General features: G+C 52.4%; 1 protein-coding gene across 3 annotated transcripts in view; it reads left to right on the forward strand.

The window, feature by feature from the left end:
- TTC7B (tetratricopeptide repeat domain 7B) overlaps window positions 1-22,231 on the forward strand; it is a 240,934-nt gene that overhangs the window by 202,766 nt on the left and 15,937 nt on the right. For all 3 annotated transcript variants that reach the window (XM_045562019.1, XM_045562029.1, XM_045562038.1), the window contains one exon: window positions 4,531-4,733. In XM_045562019.1, the coding sequence (XP_045417975.1) occupies window positions 4,531-4,733 (203 nt within the window). The remainder of the gene's footprint in view (window positions 1-4,530; window positions 4,734-22,231) is intronic.

The raw sequence follows: 22,231 nt of genomic DNA on the forward strand, positions 1-22,231 counted from the left end.
TGTTGCAGGGACAGAGCCCATGACAAACCTGCAGGACGAGCAGGCAGAGAATGCAGGCATCCAAAGGCACTGGGCGGAGAGCTCCTAGAGGCCAGGCAAGCGGGCTTGAGTCCTTCTCCCCAAATCAGTGATCAGATGGAGCCAGGAGGACAGCTGGGGAGGGGCCGGGCACGTGACTGTGGCAGATGGGCCCCTGATAGAAATGAGAAGCAGAGATTGGAGGGTTTCCTGGCAAAGATGGCATGGTCAGTGATGACAGTGGTCATACAAAGTGTATGGAGCACGAGGGAGGGAGCTACTGGCCCCATGGGTTGGGGTAGAATTCGAGAAACCGTCTTCAGGGGAGACATCGCTCCTTGTTTGTGATGTAGACTCCCAGACTTCTCAAGCCAGGGAAGTTCACAGTAAATACCGTGTGGCTCCACTGTGTTCCAGGGGACCAGCTGCATGCCTAGACAGACAAGGCCGCATCCCGGGTGATTTCAGGAATGTTGGGAAACCATAGGAATCCTTTTCTCTTCCTCCCCCAACCCCATCTCAGACTATCTGATTGATGTCTGAAATCCCACCACCGAAGCTTCATTCCTGGAGCCTAAGACACTGTGCCGCATTAAAATATCATTTCCTCTCCAAGAGGGACTGTCTTTTCTAAGTCGTTGTGTTAAAGGGACCATGGTGAAATGGAAAGGCTGAACCTGCATCCTCCAACTATACTGACACAGCGAAACAGAGCTGGGGCTTGAATGAGTCACTTTATCTCTTTGTATCGCGAAGTTTCCTCACTGTGGTCTCCCAGAGGGTGAGGCTTGACTAGGCATTATCCTCACCGCTTTCAGCTCGCTCTGGGCTCCAGGCTTCCGCCGTCTTGTTTGATCCTTACCACGGCCCTGGGAGAGATGTGGGCCAGGGGCAGGGTCCCCACTGACAGGTGAGCAGGCCCAGAGGACTCAACTAACTCACCAAAGGCCCACGGGCAAGAACCAGACAAATCCTGCATGTTCTCGTGACACTGTGGCTTACATACTAGGATCCCTGGAGCCCTGGGGTTCCCCAGTGGTGCCTTGGATGCAGGAGGGGGGACAAACCCAGAGGGAGGCCAAGCTGACCACTCTTAAGAATCTTTCATATGCTAGGGTAAGATCTCTTTGGAAAAAAGAGGCTCCATTGGTGAAAATGGTTTGAAAATCGCTGCAGGACATTGTGCCCCGTGTTCTTCCATTAGAGCTTAAAATGGAGGGATTGGAGAGCAACCCTACACCGTGCATTTGCCTGCCATGTCTGCCTCGAGAGCACAGGCCGTTTCGGAGCCACAGGTTTCCTCCAGCAACTTCCGTGGCACTGAAAAGTCCTCTGGAGGCCTGGGTTCTTTCCCTCACCTCTGTCATCCTGACTTGGTCTGTCTGTGTCTCCGACTGCCCCATAGCCTCAACCCTCACCCTGGCCCTAAAACTAACCCCAACCAAAGCCCTAACCCTAAACCTAACCTTAACCCTATCCCTAATTCTAACCCTAGCCCTGACCCTAATCCTAGCCTTAACTATAACCCTAACCCTAACCCTAACCCTAACCCTCGTGTTACGGGAGCAAGTGCGTCCAGATCTGAGGCTTATGAAGACACGGTGACAAATGGGTAGATGGTGTTATATTTGGTCTCATGGAGGGCCGTTATGGACCAGGACTTCCATGTACACTGTCATGTTGGTGTCTAGGGTTCCCTCCCCCCGATTCTTGGACGCCTCCAGTCCCCACTCTCCCAAGTCGCCTTTTTACGTGTAGTGCTCTAGATGGAAGAGACTCGTGTGCCTCGTGAGCCCAAAGGCAGCTCCAGGCCTGGGGATTTTGGAAACGGACATAAACTCACCCCCGAGATGGCAGTGAGTCAGGAGCCAAGTGTACAGTGAGAGGAACGTTCTGTACAGCTCTCCCAAGTTGCCACGACGCTCAGGTAACCCAAAGCTGCAGTGGGCACACACTCAGCTCTTTCTGGCAAGAGCATCTAGAGAATTGTGTTACTGAAAGATGGCAGACAGCCTGCCGGTGTCATTATGAGGGTGTTTATCTCCCAGAAGGGACGGGTTTTGCCTGGTCCAAACTGAAGGATAAAGAAATGTCTTCTTTGTCCCTGTGGAGTCCCCTGTGTGTGTAGGTGCTCAGGAGGTACCTTTGGAGTTGAGACTCCTGAGAAGAGGAGGCAGGCACACCTGGCAGTCCACCTTCTGGGTTCAGTAAATTATATTTGAATTGCCCAGGTTTCTGTGTCTGCGAGAGCCGCCCAGGACACCCCTCCACAAGTCCCTGGGACTGGCAGACGGAAGGACAGACAGAAGGTACAGGGCACACCTAGGCTAGGGCAAGGCCCGCTTTTTCCAGGCCCTTTTCTCGGCCTGGGGAGTCAGTCATTGGTTTGATGCACCAGTGTTGGGAGCGAGGGTGCCTGAGGAGAGGAACCAACCAGGCCAATGAGGCCAAAAGGCCAGCAGTGCCACCACCAACCACACCTGTGACATACACATCAGCCATTTCCCGGTCCCCACGCTTGAAGTTGGAGGGGGAGACTTAGAAAGATAGATCTGTAGCAGAGCCTTCCCTTGGAGAGTCTGCTGTCCAGGAATGTGTCCAAGACGCCTCACAGAAATGCTTGCAGGGACACAGGTGTCAGCCAGCTCAGCGGCCGAGCTCCCCTTCCAGCCAAGGGGAGGGGTGCGGTCAGAGATGGCTTCCTGGGATGTGGCAACCCAGCTGGGCCTTGAAGGAGGCTGGGGTGACAGTGTTATGGGCAGAGGCAACAGAATATGGACATGGGGACACCTACCAAGTGTAGGGAAGCAGCACATGCCATGGCCGGAGCCGGGGGCACAGGGAAGCGGTAGAAAGGTTACAGGTTAGCAGGGTGGCATGCCTGGCTCTGAATGCCTGGCAGAGGAATCTGGATGTTATTTGGGGGCAGAGGAGACACTGTTTTTGATGAGTGTTAGCTACTATCATTGTTGCCATTATCGTTCATTCATTCAACAGCTGTTAACTGAGCTCCGACTATGTGCCAGGCACTGCTCTAGTCCCCAGGACACGGCAGTGGACAGCGGCCACTATCCCTGCCTCCTGCCCCTCACGGCCGGCATTCTGGGGACGCAGCTGGTACAGACCAGGGAGGAATCGGGCAGGGGAGGACGTGGGTGGTGCGGAGTGGGACGGGGGGCAGCTCTCGCAGGACGTCAGCGAGAGGGGAGCCTCGTGGCGCTGTCTGCCGGGCGGGGAACAGAAGCCGCAGGCCTCAGGGAAGGAGGCCTTCTGAGCAGGTGGGCCGGCCACCCCGAAGCTGGGCCTCAGGAGGTTAATCTGGGGGCAGCTGTGGGGGACAGACTGGTGGCCCAGGCAGGGGTAGAGAGAGGAGACCTTGCATAGTCGAGGCAGTTTCCAGGGTGGGCTCCAGGAAACAACTTGATGAGGTGTGCAAAGAAAATAGTGAAACTTTTTGTTTATTGTGTTCATCAAACATTTTTGCTATTGTGTGTTATATATACATGATATATGAGTTCATACGTACATTCACGTGACTGGAACATATGGGCACAGACATCTTTTACTTCAAGGGCGCGGCCAGTGCTCAAGGCCGGGGCTGCGTGGAGGGGCTGGCCTGCCCCTGGGCGAAGGGCTCGGTGGCCTGAGGAAGGCTCCTGGCACTGGCTTGACAGATGTGGCCATGCTGGCCCTGGAGAGGAGGTGAGGGGACTCGGGTGTCCCAGAAGCCTCAGGCCCAGCGGACTGGGAAGCTGGCAGTGCCGGGGTCAGACAAGGCCCTCAGGAGCAGGGGCCTGAGGGACAAGATGAGGTGTTCCACCTGGACACTGGGCGGAGGCGCCAGAGAGGCGGAGAGGGGACCCTCGGAAGTGCAGGGTGGGCTCTTCAGAGAGGCCAGGGCCGCGAGGGCTTTGGCTCCCTGTGGAGGTGATAGCTGAGACCAAGGCCTGGTGGAAGGTCATTTCCCTGCTTGTGTTGAAAGTGGCAGCTTGGTTTTCAGAGGGATTTGTTGTTGCGGCACAGTTCAGAGTCTCCAGGGTGTGGTGACTTTCCCTGGTTGGGGCGGGGGCTGGATCTGATGGAGCAGCGATTTTTATGACACACCTACGGACATGAAAGCCGCAGCCTGCTGCCCTTGTCAATCTTCAGCGTCAGAATAGGCCAGAGGGCAGAGCCATTGCCCTGTGAGGGTCTGTGCACCTCTGGTTTGCTGTCCCTGTGCTCGTTGTGTCCTCAGGTTGGGGGCAGGGCCCAGGCAGGCCTCGCTTCCCTATGCTTGGTGGTGACCTGGGTCTGCCCTGCAAGGCTTGCAGCATGAGAACTCAAGTCCCTGGGTAGTGGGCATGAGGGACTGCAGCATTTCCACCCACAGTGGGGGATCAGCCGGCTCTCGGCCCTGCCAGGCTCCCATGGGGGAATGCCAATGTCCCCAAACAGAGTAGCAGCTGCTCGTAGGGCCTCTGAAGGGCAGTAAACCGGGAAAGCATGTGCTCTCTGCTCTCCTCCCCACAGCTGAAGTCTACATTGGCATTGGGAAGCCTGCAGAAGCCACAGCCTGTACCCAAGAAGCTGCCAACCTCTTCCCAATGTCCCACAATGTCCTCTACATGCGTGGCCAGGTCGCTGAGCTCCGAGGAAACATCGATGAAGCCCGGCGGTGGTATGAAGAAGCCTTATCCATCAGCCCCACCCACGTGAAGAGCATGCAGCGACTGGTGAGTCTGAGACCTGAGCTGCGACCCCTCCTCTTGGATGGGGGCAGCGCTTGGAAGCAGCAGGTAGCACACAGCCCTCAGACCCTCTTCTGGTTCCAAAGGCCTCTTGCAGTTTGCTTGCCAGCCTGTCACATTGCGTGAAGCCAGTGGGTACCATTCCTATGGTAGTTTATCCAAATGATGCCCTGGGAGCTGACAGTGCGTAGTCCTAGCAGCCCCACTCAGTGGTCCTGTTACGTGCTATGGAGAGTCTGGGTCACTGGTCTCCTGGCCAGCAGGCCGAGCCACTCTGGTTCTGGGTTTCTTAAAGACGTGCTGGTAGCCCTGGGCACTGTCACTGTCATCTTGGTCTCTGCACTGCTTGCAGCAGCCACCACGGGGGTATCCACACCCTGGGGATGGTCCCAGTGGCATCACTTACTTGCTCTTTAACCTTGGGAAAGGCCTGTAAGCTCTCTGCATCTCACTGTCCTTTCTGCAAAATGAAGGCTTTTGACTAGATAGGCTGTGAGTGTCTGTCCAGTACTAAGAGGATGTGGTTTTGTAACTAATAAGTAAAATGTTCTCCAAAGGATCCCAAAGCCGTCATCATCCTGCCATTTCTCATAGTAACGTTGCAAAGTATAGACGGGGCTGAGTGGTAACTACCGGTTTTCATCCGCAGAATGCTGACACACCGGGAATTAGGCGCCGTGGGAAGACTGTGGACTTGCGAGTCAGAGCGGGACTCAGTGCTGGTCTCGACTCCTGGGGATCCCTGGGCCTGTCACTTAACCTCTAGGAGCCTTGGCATTTCTGGGAATCGGGCTGTTACTTACCCTGGTGGGGTGTTGTAAGAACTAAATTAGATGATTTATGTAACAAGCCTAGCGTAGTTACTGGCACCTAGTAGGTGCTTACTAAATAGAAAACTGAAGACAATCATTTTCGGTTTTCAAAATAAATCAGACCTTATAATAATTACAGCTCCATACAGATTTATAAATAATTTTACATATTATCCCAACATTTGTTTGATTAAAAATATTACATGATTTTTAATTTTTATCTCACTATTGAAGAGGAATTTGTAAAGAGCTTTTCAGGTCTCTGTGCTTTTGCTGAAAGCATTGCAGGAGAGGTATAATCACCGCCATGTACCCATCCTTTTTATTAAAAAGAGGCAGCGTGTTTCTACCTTGGGGCCTATGAATTATTCAGAGAAGTATTTCTTGTTCATCCCCAAGGGGAACACATGAGACAAAAGATCAAAGAGGAAAATCTCACAGGGAGAGTTTTCTGTTTCACCTTTGGAGCTTTCAAGACACCTGAGATCCCTGACAAATGCCAGGCGCTTTCCTTTCTGAAAGGAGCAAGCCGTCGCCAGCACAGGAGGGCCGGTGCGTGGGGACGAGGGCGACGGCGGGGTCCTGCCTGCCGGGTCCGCTGGCAACAATGGAGCACTGCCAGGCCAAGACGTTGGCTGCTTTGGAGGTCTTGCCAGGAGAAAAGAGTGATGGTGATAAACTCTTGAGGCCCCTCTCAGTGCATCCTGATATACTAGAAATCTATCCAGACTGGAGGCGGGTGGAGAGCAGCAAGCCTACAGACTTTGAGCCGTTTAGATTCTTGCGGTGGGAAACTTTGCCCAGTGACTGTGATCAGTGTGACTCCCACTGGGTAGCTTGGAACACTTCTTGGTGATCTTACGAATGATGCACCCGGCCTCCATTCTCCCCAGCCTGCCCCCGAGAGCCCAGCCCACAGCTGTGGGGAGCCCACGGAGCCGAGGGTGGGTTTCCCTCCTACTGGAGCTGCAGGAGCCTCTGGACTCCCCGCGCTCTTCAGCTCCGATACATCACACTCCCTCTTTCCTGTCCCTTCACAAGCTGCACAGGAAAGTTGTGTTTCTGTGGCCTTGGATGGAGAGGGGAGGAAGAGGCCTTCACATACACCCCAGAGGCACAGGGTGAGGCTCCAGGCCGCTGTGGCCTGGGTCAGAGTTGCAACTCTGGTCACTCACTAGCTTTGGGGCCTTGGGCAAGTCATTTACCCTCTTTGTGCCTCATTTTGCTCAGCCATATAAATGGGGGTAATATTAGCACCCGTACGTCACAGAGACAAATTAAACACAAGAACAGAAATCTCTAGTTAAGTCTGAAAAGGTCCTGTCTCTACCCACACAGAAACCAGACTGCTCTGCAAGCCCCGGAGTTAAGCGGAAGGGGTCGGCAGGCAGATCAGAGGCTGTCACCAGGGAAGTCCCAGGGAAGAGACAGGGCTCCCGAGTTAGGTGGCAAAGGGAGGCGGAAGCAGCTGAGTGTTGACAGTTGCCTGGCACTCAGGGAGAGGAGTGTGTGAGTGAGGGGGCAGCCAGGGATGCCTGCCTGGGCCAGGCCAGGGTCGAAGGTCAAGACTAGAAGGAGTCTGAAGAACACGGCACTGGAGCGCACCAAGAATCCCCCAGGGAGGTCCCAGGGAAGGAGCCAGTGGCAGGGCAGATTGTAGGCCATGGGAGAAAAACCCAGAGGGGTGGAAAGTGTGTCTGCGGCAGCCCGAATGCTCCAAGAGGAAGGCGAGGAACTGGGGGACAGGCAGTCTGGGGGCTGTTCAGGAAGAAGGAAGCCACGTCTCTACCACAAGTGGAGACCAGGTGGCCGGCGGTGACTGCGGAGAACCGCACAGAACAATTACTCGTTAACTAATTAATAGGGGCTCACAGTGCCATCGAGATGCGATTTAAGCAGAAATACAAACCTGTTAACGTTGTTAAGAAGCGGTAATGACTTGAGAGGCAGATACTATCCGTGAAAGTAAATCGAAGGTCAGACTTGACAAGAGAGATATAAATGAAACCCCAGGGGAAACTGACAATTTTCTAATAGTTTTAGCCGTCATGTGTGTGTTTAAATTCACATATAGTCAGAAGGGAGAAGAGAAATAATGTGTTTCGTATTAATAATGAGTTAGCACAAGACAAGGGAGGCCGAGAGAGCTGAGGGTGGACAGGAATTAAGGGAGCAATGAGCTGAAGGGATAAGAAATTGCAGAGTGACATTGTTGACCAGGGGAGGAATTCATAGAGTGATCAGACTTTTTCCAGAAAATCCAAAGGCATATTTTTATATTATTTTTACATAAGTACATACATTTGCATTTATTTGCATGCTATGTTAAAAAGCCTTTAGCTCCCAGTATCCAAGATGAATTAATGAAACAAGGAGCAACTTTTCCCGAACCAGTTACTCTATGTTATGGCGTCGACGGAGAGGGGAGAAATGTGGCTCACAGTGGACCGAGGGGCAGAGGACCGGCATCCCTGGGCGATACGATACTTCCCTGGCCAAGGACAGGCACAGAGACTCGATGTAGCCAAGAACAGAGTTACCAGGACAGGGACAGGCTCTGCAAACAGGGACATCTGGTTGCCCTCTGATAACGTCAGTCTGGGCTTTTGAGGGCAGTGTGTGAGATTGGAAGGGAAGAACGGAACAAGGGCTTTCAGGAGAGAGATGGACGTGGAAGGGAGCCAAGAAGGTTGCCGGAGGGGAGGTGATAAGGCTCGGCAGGGAGCAGCGTTGCTGAGAAGTACACTGATGCCGGGGGCGCAGGATGCTCAGGTCTGCCTCCCGTCCCCGTGACGGGCTGAGGAAAGGCGCGAGCAGAGCAGATGGCGGGGGCAGCCAGGGCCTGGTGGGGTGGACAGCAGGTGGGGAGAGGGCAGCTGTGAAGAGGCCTGTGAGCTGGGAGGGGCTGTGTGCAGAGAACCATGGGGAGGGGAGGGGGTGGTGCATGCGAGAGCCCCGCCCCAACCCCCGCAGGGAAGGAAGGGCACTGATGTGTGCACCTGAGGGATGACATGCACCTGAGGCAAGTCTGGTAGGACAGAGGCGATGCCATTTCAGAGCCGATGCTGCAAAATGGAAAAACCTAGATTAAAAGCCCGAAGGGGCCATCCCTTGAATGTTGCTGCTCCCACAACAAGACTGGGGGCCTGGAAAGGGACAGAAGCCAGAAGCCATTTGAAGAGGGGCGTTAGGAGGTTAGGGAGGTGCCAGGTTTCACCCCCTCCCCCAGAGGAAGCAGCGATGAAAGAGCATTGGTGGAGTCTCCGAAGAAAAGGGAGGATGCCTGGGAGGATGGACTGGGAGGCGCGGGTTGCTCGGATGGTCTGCCCAGGCGTGTGCTGGAGGGGCCCGGGGTGGCGGGTGCGGTGTGGAAAGGACACAGCAGTGAGCTTGGAAGCAGTTCTGCTCAGTGGAAAAACACACTTTTCAGGTTATCAAAAGGGGTCAATCTAATAATAGAATAAGCTTTTTGTTTGGGGCATGATGGGCCCAGAAGTGCTTGTTTGTCTTCTGTGGATGGATTGTAAGACAAGAAAACCTCTTAGATCAATCTAGATGGCTTCAGGCCAAAGGTTTCACATACAGGCTGTCTTTGAGGGGTTTCTCTATGTTCTTATGTTTTCTGAGACATCAGAAATCTGGAGTGACATCAAATATAAAAACTTCAGAAGTGGTGTTGCAGTTCTATTCCAAGGGACTACATTAGTAGCAAAAGACTGGCAGAGATCGGCTGAGCTGTTCAATGCGTTTTGTTATGAAATCCCGAAGGCGCACCAGATTGAGGGTAGGTTTGGAAGGAGGGCCCACGACGCGCGGTGCGGTGGGTATATCTTACGGATTATGACTACATTTTCAGTTGTTTTAACAGCTCCAAAGGCTGACTAACGACACTGCTGACTAACGACACTGCTCTGAGAGGAAGGCAGCTCTTCTGAAGTTCAAAGAAGGGCCTGGAGTCAGAGCTTTCTTTAAACTGTCTTCAAGCTTACATACTTGTTTACTGTGTGAAAACATCTCATCCCATTATGCATGGCGAGGGAAGGGTGGCGGAGAGCGTTTGAATCCAGGGATCGAGGTGAGCTTTGGCTCACCTGGCAGCTTGCATTGCTGAATTATGAAACTTCGGTGTTGTTCTCTCTCTCCCATCTTTTAAAGTGTCCATCTATTTAATAGGATTTAGGGAAATTGCTGTGTCTCATATTTTGTTAGTTAGCAGCGTGTTTTACAGTTTGTGCCCCTGTTGGAGGGGAGATACAGCGTGAAGATGATGAACTTCTCAGGGTTACTGCAGAGACTGGCAGCCCCTGTCTGTGTGTCTGTCTTGTTTACCCGTCAGCCAGCAGGCTGGGCGCATCCCCAGCTCTCCCCGAGAGAAACAGGCCTTGAAGACTCAGCCTTTGATCCCTCCTGGTGCCCTGGATAAGGCCCAGGCACAATTAGGCTAATGAAACAGAATCGAAATACCCTTCCCCTTTCGAATGCTGATCGTTAGAAATGGATCTCTTTCATCCAGAGTGTCAGTTTTCTTTCTACGCATAGAAAGAATGATTGGCAGGAAACAAAATTTTATGATGGTCTATTGAAAAGGCTTCTTCATCTATTAATTATATTTCATTTTCTTTTAGAATTAAAAAATGCTTTTAAAATTAGGGAGAACAACTTTTTTCTCTGAAGATTGGCTTATGAAATATTTAACGTCCAGCCTTCCTGTGCATCTGTGTGTTTGTTCCGAGCACTCGCTGAGCTGTCCGTGGGCCTTAGTTTCCCTGCTGTCTGCTCGCTGTAACTGGGGTCCACGCTCAGTGCAGAGGAGAACGCAGTGCTTTCTGTTGGAGGGTCAGGCTTTGCTTTGTTCCGTCTTCTCCCCAGTGGTACACACTGCATTTAGCCCCTTTGATAGCTTGCAGCCTTTTCAACAATTATTGATACTTGTCATGAATATAATATTTTTTTCTGTAAAGAAATTTGAAACCTCACATGCTCTCTCTCATGTGTGCTTAGTGAAAGGGGAGTTTCTTCTCACTGACAGGGAAGCTGCAGTTCGTGGCCTGCCCCAGGTCACGTTGTAAGTTAGGAGCAGAAGCAGGACAAAAGGTGATAAGATTGTGTGTTCGTGTGGTGTGGTCATTCGAGAGCCCAGAGCCTCGGTGACGGGATAGCAGAGAGGTTAAGAGCGTGGGGCGGGAGCCAGCCTGCCTGGAGTCCCAGCATCGTAGCTTACTAACGGCCTGCCCTGAGTAACTCCCCTAATCCCTGTTCCTCCAGTTTTCTCAACAGTCAAATGGGAAAATAGTTTCCCCCAACGGTGTTATTGTGAGTTAAATGAGTGAATACAGCGTGCATAGCACTCCGTAAAGATTAGCTGTGAGCATTACTGTCATTCTCCGTCATTCAGGCCACACCTGTGGCGGAAGCTCCTCTGTGTCTATTTGACAGTGTAGGCGCCAACCGTGGCTGTGGCTTCCCTTCTGAACCAGCAGGTCTGAGTTTCCTTGGTTGGAGGAGCCAAAATAAGAATATATCTTGGCACACGGTTGGCCCCAAGCACGATACTTTCACAGGGGGGGAACCGGCCCCCCTGCTGCTGCGGAAGATGGGCCCCTCGCATGGCCGGGGTGGGAGACGGCGGGCTTGAAGGGCAGCCTGGCTCAGACGTCACCTCCTCTGAGACGCCTTTCTTAACCCCCAGGGTCCCCACAGAGGGGCCCTCAGCCCTTGTCTCCCCTCTCTTGAAGCCCTGGGTGAACCAATTCGGAAGTCTTTGATCATAGATCTGTCTGCCTCTGGACAGACAGATCCATGAGGAAGGATCTGGAAGCTCCTGGAGGGAAGGCCCCATGCCTGAGGTGGCTCAGTGTCCTGCGCGGACCAGGTGTGGAGGTGGCCAGGGGCGGGGAGCAGGCAGCAACAACTACAAGCAAACCAGACAAGTATTGTTATTCCCCTTTTATAAATGAGGCCCCATAGCACGGGGTGCTATTTCTCTCAAATAAATTTTGAGCAGAACATGCTATTTTTAAACAGCCAGGGTACCCGTTTCTTTACGCAGAGGGCTCTGGGTGTTTGCTGGTTTGGCCTGGGCACAGTCCTTTCTGACCACGAGTCCAGGAAATGACTTTGAGGCGGGATTGGAGGAGGCAGCCGCTTGATTCCTTGTGAGACCCTGGAGGCTGCGTCAGGCTAATTCACAGAACCTTCCAGTACTCCGGGATGTCAGTGTGTTATAAGCTGGACCTCAGAGAGGACTGTCAGGCTGTAAGGTAGGGCTCTTGTCAAGTGTGCCTGGCACAGCCAACTCCCCAGGCTGATCTGCAGCGCCCGCTCCAGGGACAGAGCACAGGAAAGGCTAGAGGGGCAGCCCTCTGCTTGAGGGCCCCAGGTGGGGCAGCGACCACCCCCGCCAAGTCCACACACTCTGTCCTGTTGTCCCTGAGCACATTCCTCCTTGTCAGGCTCTGTACCCTATTTGGGAAGCGTGGTGGTCACTCTCCTCACACTTCTGTGGAGCTCTGTCCCAGTGGAGCCTGCAACGTCTTCCCCGGCCAGCTGTGTGTCCCCTGGCTACTGGCTCTCTGTCCGCAGGGCAGCCAACAGCGGAGAGAGGCCCAGAGGGCAGGCAGCTGCCTGAGGACAGGCATGTCCAGCTGCAGGTGTCTGCTGGCTTCACAGGACTCCAAGGCCTGGCTCTCCGGTTCTCTCAGTTCAGTGAGAGAGGATCACCCTCTGGGAAACTGACTCATAATAATCACACTCGTAAGAGACGAAGTTCCAAACCAGAAACCAAAATGGTAATTTATAAAGCATTGCACTTTTCCCGGGCCAGACCACCTGTGCTCTCTCTCTCCCTCCTCCCTAGAGGAGCTCACCCTCTAGGCTAGATCCCAGGCCTCAAGGCCTGACCCAGAGAGAGGTACCTGGGAAGCTAAAGTAGCCACCCCTGGGCAGCTGGGGCCCCAAGTCTGACATGTGGACATAGCAGATGCCAAGAGATTAGGGCTACACAGGACCCTGCAGTGGCCCCTTCTGTGCTGTAGAGAGCCCCTTCCTGGGGCCCTTTGGACCAGAGCCTCCCCGCTGATGGCTGTGGTGACAGATGAGCCAAGAAAGGGACAGCCTCAGCCCTTGGGAGTGCCAGGGATGAGCGGGGGTAGGAGGGGCCTGTCACCCCTGGCCTAGGGCAGCCTGGTCAAATATCATTAAATATACAAATATCATTAAATATCATTTCCTGCTTAAGAAAAACATTTTCTAGTCCCTTGGGTCACATGAATTCTCAAATAGTAGGGTTTCTATTAGTCTCATCCCGGTCATCTATTGGGACACACCTTCCCTTGTCCCTGGATGGTGACTCGGGACACGTCCTCAGCCCTTCTTAAGGTGGTTTCCGCCACAGAGTGTGAGCCTGGTGTCCCGTGCAAGGCGTGACCTTCTTCTGACCTTGGTCCCAGGGCTGCTTCTGCCCCCTACCCTTACCCCAAACCTAGCTGAAAGCAGCCTTCCCTGTGTCCACAGCACCAAGACCTTTCTGTCGCTTTCACGTCTAGCTTAGGATGGGCTCCTCTGGGAGGAGAGAGGGAGACCATGCTGCTCTAGTGGATTTCATAGCGCCTGCCGCCTGTCCCTGAGTCGCAGAGGGTAGCAGTACTGATGACCAATCCGTGGCCTGCCCACCCCTCCCCAGCAACCTCCCGCCCAAAACAACGTCATTTGGTGCAGGGATGTTCTCTGCAGACACTTTCTGCCTGGTTTTTGGATCCCTCCTACCACTGCAGCACTTTCTCAGTGCCGGCTAGGGACACGTGGCACCAGGCCACCCTGCCCTCACTGAGGACTGAAATCACAGACCCAGAAGCCTCATGGGCCCAGGGCAGGCTCTGAAAGGCAAGCAGGCGGCGCCTTTTGTCACTAGGCATTCCTTTGCTTCCGCTTAAGGAAAAAATTAATTCTGTGTTTATTTCTATTTTCTGTCTTGGAGTCTTAGATGACTAATTACAGGCGGTACAGTTCAGTCTCTCATTAGTAATTATGATCTGAAATCATTGAAAATCTGACATCCTCTAGCCAAACCATTTATTCTTAGAAATTCTGCCCCATTATTCCAGTGTGATTTGACATTTAGGTTCCACTGCCTTTCTGCTCTGCACCTGGGTTGGATCAAGCTATTACTTTTGACGTCTCTGGGATGTTCTGTGTTCTCAGATACTGGTCCCAAATTGCCCCTCCTTATTTTTGGCCTCCCTGGATTTTAGCCTCTGCTGTCTCTGATTCCTCAGCACCCTCCTCTCCCATACTGCCTGCTTTGGAACACAGCTAGAGGGCGTGGCTGCCACCCTGAGAACGTGGCACACGGGGCCAGCTGGTTCCAGCCCAACTCGTGCCTGAACTCCTTTCCTGTCATCTGTGCCGGTCCCAGAGACCCCCCATTGAGGGGGGTCTGACACTCGCCAGAGAGTTAAAGGCATTGTAGATTTAGAATCCCACTGAAATTCTCTAATCTAATCACCCCCCTTTACAGATGGGGAAGCTGAGGCCAGGGAGGGGAAGGGATGTTGCAGAGGCACAGAGCAGTGACCCGACTGTATCACTTTCGAGGGTTTTATGTCCCCTTTTCCTATGTGTGAAGCCGGGAGATAGCACCTTCCTCCTGGAGGTGGGGGTAGAGGTGAGGGTGGAAGAGGTGGGCCCTCTCAACTCGTCCAGGGCAGACCCTGGCCCCCAAGGACTTTGTCCATGCTCTGATGGGAGGGCTGGGATTTCTCATCATTCTTCTGAGATCTCTACATCTTAACGGTCAAGCAGCACCTGCTGAGCTCAGCTCCTTTCTCTTTTGCACTCAGCTGGAATGAAGTCTTTGTGTCTCCTCTTCCTCTTACCTTGCCTAGAGGTGTGTCTCCCTCCCAGGTAGCATCCCTGTGCTCACAGCTGTCCCGAGCCCAGGATATGCCTGGATTGCCAGTGTCAGCATTGATCTGTGAGCCCAGCTGGATACAGGGAAGTTTCCCGGTTAACCCTTGGCACCCCTCCTGTTGCCGGGCTGTCGGAGGCTGAGGGGTTGCTTAGAAGGAAGGAACAACAAATCTACCAAGAATCACCAAGTCCCAAACCCTCAGGCTCTTGGGCCTCTCTGCCCCGCACAGATCCACACATGCCTGCTCTGCACCCTGTGCTTGGAGACCACCCTCCCTACTCTTTCAAACTGCTGGGCGCTGCTGACCAAGGATTGGGACACAGGTGTGTGGAGGCTCTACCCAGGGCATTGGGACTCGCTCTGCCTGGGGCCGGGAGGTGGCCTTGCCTCTCATCTGGCTCCCGAGGCCTCAGCCACTTCCTGGGGAAATGAGAGACTAGAACAAACCAAGGTCTGAGAGCTCCTCAGCTAAGTGATGCCTTGGCCAAGGTTCCTGAGGCTCCAGACACTTCGCCCCGGCAGGAAGCTCCCCCGCCGTGTGACTTTGCCTCCTCACTGCTACCACGTTCACTGATGGACGGACGCGTGATCCCTCTCTTTCCTCCCCCAGGTTGCTGCCTCCCTGTTTTCATCCGCTTGGTATTTACATAACACCTGTCTCTTAAAATACCTTTGCAGGTATTGTTTCTTTTGGAGCCTTTCAGAACATCTACTAGTCACCCAAAAGGCTTGCAAGGGAGGAAAGGACCCCATACTAGGCACCTACTCTATGTCAGGTACAGGCACAGCTCACATTATTGCACTTTGCAGATATTACATTTTTTGCAAATTAAAGGTTTGTTGCAACCTGGCATTGAACAAGTCTGTCAGTGCCATTTTTGCAACAGCCCATCCTCATTTCATGTCTCTGTGCCGCGTTTTGGTAATCCTCACAATGTTGCAAACTTTTTCATTATTATATCTGTTATGGTGATCTGTGATCTTTGATGTTACTATTGTAATTGTTTTGGGGCACCACAAGCCACACCCATATGGGATGGCAAACTTAATCAATAAATGTGTGTGTTCTCGCTGCTCCACCAACCGGCCGTCCCCATCTCTCTCCCTCTCCTCAGGCCTCCATATTCCCTGAGACACAGCAGTGTTGAAATGAGACCAGTTAATAACCTACACTGGCCTCTAAGTGTTCAAGTAAAAGGAAGAGTCGCACATCTCCCACTGTAAATCAAAAGCTCGAAATGATTCATCTTAGTGAGGACGGCATGTCGAGTGCTAAGACGGACTGAAAACTAGGTTTCTTGTGCCAAACAGTTAGCCAAGTTGTGAATGCAAAGGAAAAGTTCTTGGAGGAAAGTTAAAATGCTACTTTGGTGAACACACATATGGTAAAAAAGCGAAACAGCATTATTGCTAGTAAGGAGAAAGTTTTAGGAGATCAAAGCAGCCACAATATTCCTTTAAGCCGAAGCCTAATCCAGAGCAAGGCCCTAACTCTTTTCATTTCTGTGAAGGCTGAGAGAGGTGAAGAAGCTGTAGAAGAGAAGGTGGAAGCTAGAGAGGTTGGTTCATGAGGTTTAAAGAAACGGCCTGTCTCCATAATACAAAAGTGCAAGGTGAAGCAGCAAGTGCTGATGTACAAGCTGCAACAAATTATTAACATCTCGTTAATATCATTAATGACAGTGGCTACACTAAACAACAGACTTTCAATGTCGACAAAACAGCCTTATGTTGGAAGAAGATGCCATCGAGGACCTTAATAGCTAGAGAGGATAAGTCAGTGCCTGGATTCAAAGCCTCAAAGGACAGGCTGACTCTCTTGTTAGGGGCTAATGCAGCTGCTGACTTTGAGTTGAAGCCAGTGCTCATTTACCATTCCAAAAATCCTAGGGCCCTTAAGAATCATGCCAAATCTACTCTGCCTGTGCTCTGTAAATGGAACAACAAAGCCAGGATGACAGCACATCTGTTTACAGCATGGCTCCCTGACTATCTTAAGCCTACTGTTGAGACCTACTGTTCAGAAAAAAGGATTCTTTTTAAGATGTTAGTGCTCACTGACAATGTACCTGGTCGCTCGAGAGCCCTGATGCAGATGCACAAGGCGATGAATGCTGTTTTCAGGCCTGCTAACACAACATCCACTCTGCAGCCCGCGGATGAAGGAGTAATTTTAACTCACTCCTTGCCGTAGATAGTGATTCCTCTGGTGGATGTAGGCAAAGTGAATTGAAAACCCAGAAAGGATTCACCATTCTAGATGTCATTAAGAACGTCCATGATTCTTGGGAGGAGGTCAAAATATTGACATTAATAGGAATTTGAAAGCTGATTCCAACCCTCATGGATACTTTGAGGAGTTCAAGACTTCAGTGGAGGAAGTAACTGCAGGTGTGGTGGAAATAGCAAGAGAACTAGAATTAGAAGTGGAGCCTGAAGATGTGACTGAATTGCTGCAACCTCATGATAACACTTGGACAGATGAGGAGCTGCTCCTCATGGATGAGCAGAGAAGGGGGTTTCTTCAGATGGGATCTGCTCCTGGTGAAGATGCTGTGACCATGTTGAAACAACAACAAAGGATTGAGAATATTACGTAAACTTACTTGATAAAGCAGCAGCAGGGTTTGAGAGGATTGACTCCAACTTTGTAAGAAATTCAAAGTCAATTGCTATCAAAGAACATCACATCTACAAAGAGATCTTTCATGAAAAGAAGAGTTCATCAATGCTGCCAACTTCGCTGTCGTCTTATTTTAGGAAATTGCCACAGCCACCCCACCCTTCGGCAACCACCACCCTGACCCGTCAGTAGCCAGCAGCGTCGAGGCGAGACCCTCCACCAGCAAAAAGATTACAACTCGCTGAAGGCTCAGTGATGGTTAGCCTTTTCTAGCAATAAAGTATTTTGTAATTAAGGTATGTGCATCGGTTTTTTAGACATAATGCTATTGTACATTTAACAGACTACAGTGTGTCTATTATATGAACTGGGAAATGGAAAAGTTCGTAGGACTTGCTTTATCACGGTATCTGCTTCACTGTGATAGTCTGGAACCAAGCCTGCCGTAGCTCTGAGCTGTGCTTGTGTTCCACCTTCCACTTCAAGCATCGCATTTATTCAGTCACTGTCATTGGGTCAGCACACCAGTCTTTTAGGAATTGTCATAAGGATTAAACGAGATGATACCTGTAAGATGTGAGGGACCTGGTCTTGTGCCAGATACTGGACTAGGGCACGAGGATGTAAACCTGACTCTGTCCCAGCCCCTCCCCGCAAGTTCTGAAAGTCTGCAGGAAGAGACATAAACATGCAAGTCAGGGACTCCGGTAGGCAGGTGTGCAGGGCATGGGGATCTGTGCTCATGGGCTGGGGGACAGCTCCGTGGAGCGAGTGGCCTGCAGGCCAGTGCTGGCCGCTGAGTAGTCGGACTCTTCCAGGTGAAGTTTACACAGACACTAAGCTGGCTGTTGGGGGTCTGCACCAGACGACGGGGGGGACCTGAGAGTGGAACGGAGGGCAGATGATAGCAAGGAGATACTGTTAATTTTGTTAGGTGTGATATGGTTGGGTGGTTATGTCAGAAAATGTCCTAAGTTTTTAGAGATTCATCCTGAAGTATTTAGGGGTGAAATGTCACAATGCCTATAATTTACTTTAAAATACTAACCTTTGGCCCCAAAACAGATGAAACCAATATGAAAAAAGTTAACGGTGGTTAAATTTAGGTGAGAGGTGTATAGATGATCGTTATATTAGCCTTTCTGCTTTTCTGCAGTCTTGAAATTTTTCAAGATAAAGTTTAAACACATAAGTTAATATGATCAGGTGTGCATTTTAGAGAGATTGTTCCAGAAGCTTTGCAGAACCAGTTAGGTGGAAACTAAGAGACACGGAGGACTGGACTCAGCGAGTTGTAACACATGGACAGTCCACGATAAGAGGTGTTGAGGGGGGAGACCCATAAGTCTGGGAGAGGGAATCGGACAGGTTGAGGCTGACCCTGGCCTGTGGTTCAGGGCTGGATGGATAAGATGCCTTTACCAACATGGTGACACGGCAGGAGGGGCCCATGTGGGAAGAAGGGTGTTGGCAAGTCTGTTGGCCACGCTGAGATCGTGTGGCCAAGGGCCTTCCCAGAAGAGTTGCCTCGGAGCACGTGGCTGGGGGGGGTCTGTAGGTTAGGGCATGGCCAGACGGGGGCGATGGTTTGGGGAGGCGGAAGCCAGTAGGCGGTAGCTGCAGCTGTGGGGGAGACGAGACTGCCTGGGTGGCCGTGTTCCCTGCCGTGGCTTATGTGATATCCACAGAGCTGTCGTGCAAAGGAGGGGTTCAGTCAGCACAGTCACTCTGGGATGAGCGTTAGGAGAAGTGGCTGGAACTGGAGCTGCCACAGGGAGGGGCTGGGCCCTTGGGCAAGTCGTGTTGGTTCCCTGGGCCAGTTCTTCCTCCGTGAGTGAGGATGATGGTGTGGGAGAATTAGATGTGATCATATATAGGAGCCAGAGGGACTTCAGTGGTGTCTAACGATGAATGTTGTGCCTTGGTTCTTAAGAGGAATGTGAATCATACCCTCTTCACGTCCGTGTGAGACCCAAGTCTCTTCCCAGCTGTCCATCCCCCGGGGACGGTGGTTGACTCCAAGCTCATAACAACAATGACTGTTTGTTTCTGAAAGGCATCTCGGACCCGTACACACATGCACACACGTGTACAATAAGCCTGGGATCCGACCTTGCCAAGAGGTCAGTCTTGAATAGATCCACAATTGAAATGCTGGCCAGTGACCTTCCAAATGAAGCAGAAACTACTGGCCCAGCCTGCAGCTGAGCCTGTGAGCTATGATGCTGTGTCTTTCTTCATAAATAAAGGAGCAAAGTGCGCCTACAACAGAAAACAGCCCCTTCCCTACAGGCCCCCTGTCCCTGCAGGGTCTCTCACCCTCTGCAGCAGGCAGCTGGCATCCACAGGGGCGCATGGGGCTAGAACCAAAGCACAAGCAAGCCATCCCTGCGGGCATCTCCCAGAACAAACTAGAAGCAAAATCTGCTTTTTCCTAAGGACAACATGCATTTTTCCAGGCCTTTCAAAGCAAGGCAGGTCAATCGAGTTATAATTGGCTCTCTAATTAGAACTCCCACAAGCTGTTAAATTCTTTACCTGCTGCCTGGCTTCTTACACAAAGGTGACAAATCTGCGTCTGCCTTTGCAATGATTAAAGAAAGCCAGCTACGGTCTCCATCTTGCCCTCCTTGCCGACAGCAGCCCCCTCCAGCCACCCCACCATGCTCAGACGCCCACACCCACCAGCAAGTGTGACGTGGGACACAGCCCAATTTAAAAGGAAATTGGCTGTAGGTAAATCAGTCTCAGAAGGCTCCTTGTTGAGTGCCCTTCTGGGGGCTCCATGGGAGAAGACAAACCCCATCCCCGTTTTTCCAGGTGGGGGAGTATCCTGAGGGTGTCTCAACGATGGCTTGGGCCTCCCCTAGTCCAGTTGCTCTGTGATAGAAAAAAATGTACCTTTTTCTCCCTTTCCATACCCTCAACACTGAAGCCAGTGGTGCTTTGTGTTGTTCCCTTGGCCACCAAGACAACAGTGTGCTTTGGACGACCGATCGGTGAGTTGTGCGTCACCCGGCACCGCCTGTGTCCTGTGTGTCCTCCTGAGGCTCCTGCCGGTGCACAGACTCACACGGTGCATGTGGGAGCAGCCCGTCCCTTCCCGTCTGTCCCCAGCCCACCGACAGTGACATCACTGGCAGCTTGGAATCAGCCGTGGTGGGAATGTTCATACCACTGACACTGGCACTACAAGTCAGGGCTTCTTTTTTCTTTGAGAGAGGGACTTTACCATGTACCGCTGGACTCACAGAGCCAGCTGGTTTGAATTGTTATGAGGGGAAGGGAGGCAGGAGATGGGAGCAGAGTCGGGGAGAGCACAGACATGGCAGAGAAGAACAGCACCGAGTGGCCCTGACTCAGGGCTCCCGACACAGAGGCTGCTCAGGGCGCAGGTGTAACAGCTCACCTGCTGTTCCAGAGGGAGCCAGAACAGCTGGGCGGAGGCCGGGGGAGAAGGAACGAGCCTCAGAATCACCCAGACTGGTGGCAGGAAGAGTGGGATGGCTGGGGGCACGTATTTTGAAACAAAAGAGACATACATTTGAATTCTAGCTCTACCATGCATTTGATGATTTGTATGACCTTGGGCATGGTATTTAACCTCTGTACTACAGAAGTGAAACTTCTAACCTAGCAGGGCTGTCGTAAGGGTTAAACACAGTTCTTAGCGCTTTCCCCCGCACGTGAGCTGTACCCGGCAGCTATTAATCTTCTGTGCCTTCCCTTCTCCCGAAACATTGGCTGTGAGGATCGTGTGTGCAGCGCGAGTCCATTAGGTCCCCTGATGAACCTGCCCCCGCCCTCCCTGATCTTCAGAGAAGGAAAGGGCTCGCTTGTCAGCAAAATGTCCCAGTCCGAGAGCAGGGAGGTGCCCGAATGGGCTACAGGGAGACTGATCCCTTCAGCTCCTGGGGCAGCCAGAGCCACCAGGCCGGTCCCCTCTGGCTGTAAATAGCACAGAACGACCATTACCTTTGCTCAGTCTACCATGGTGCGAAACAGTCCCACGAGCACCCCAGGAGCAATATTTGTTGTTGCTTTAATTTACTCTTCCAGTTTCCATGTCTCCGTCCAAGTCATTGTTTAAGCCCCACAGGGATCCATGTTTGAGCTCCCTGCGAGGGCATCTGGCTTCTGAGGAGGCTGGTGACGCTCCTGTGAGCCACAGCCCACTAAATGGCAGGTGGCCTGGGCACGTTAGCTAAGCCCCGAGTTGCCCAGCTCAGGTGAGCGGCGGGCACGTTGCCATCCTCGTCCCATCAGAGCTAACTGGGGATTCTTGAGGAAATGGCTCTACTCTGGATGCGGATTTAATCCACACTGAAGTGGTAGATGGTAAGAGCTCAGTTGTGTGGGAAAAGAAATTGCCGAGCTGGATCTGTGCTCTCGCCCAAGCTCCAGCCTGGTAGATGCGGTCATTTCTGCACAGCCACACGGTTCCCCAGGCTGCAACTGCTCCCCGCACGGCCCCCTGCCTGTCTGCCGTCATCTCTACGCCAGCCTGGGGCCTGAGTTTGGGGCCAAGGTCTGGGGTGCTGGGGAAAAAGTTTGTTAAAAAAACTCCAGGAGTGAAAGTCCCTATTTCCAAGCAAACTGCCTGTTTTTCTTTTCCTCATTAACCTCCAGCTTTCCTTGGAGTGGGCAGCCCTGAAGCGGAGCCTGTCCTCTTTGGCCCCTTGTCTGTTGAAACTCGGACTGTGGGGAGTGCAGCGGCCTTGTGGCGTCCTGGCAGCTGCTCGTGTAGCTGGCGTTCTCCACCAAAGTCCAGATGGAGCCTGCATCCCCAGGTGGCCCTCGGGGATGGGTGGGCAGCCTTGCTGACCGTGCTGGGTGAGGAGAGCCAGGCAGCCTGCGTCCTGGGCCAGACGTGCACGCGGGCCTGGAGGCTGGCATTCCATGGTGGGTCCCGGGCTGGACGGGAGCTGGCACCCATTCCATAGTCATCTATCGAATGAATGCCAAGAATGTGCTGGGGACTGGAGTGACTTCCAGCCTGCAAGCATCTGGGTGTACCAACCGGGTCCCACGGGCCATGCAGGTCTCTGGAGATGCAGAGGACAGTCCCACAGCCCTGCCACCAGGAGCCTTAGTTTTCTCAGTCCAGCAACTGGGAGCCCTTCTTCTCTGTACTGTTGGT

Source organism: Lemur catta, chromosome 1, assembly GCF_020740605.2.
Source record: "Lemur catta isolate mLemCat1 chromosome 1, mLemCat1.pri, whole genome shotgun sequence".
Classification (NCBI taxonomy): Eukaryota; Metazoa; Chordata; class Mammalia; order Primates; family Lemuridae; genus Lemur; species Lemur catta.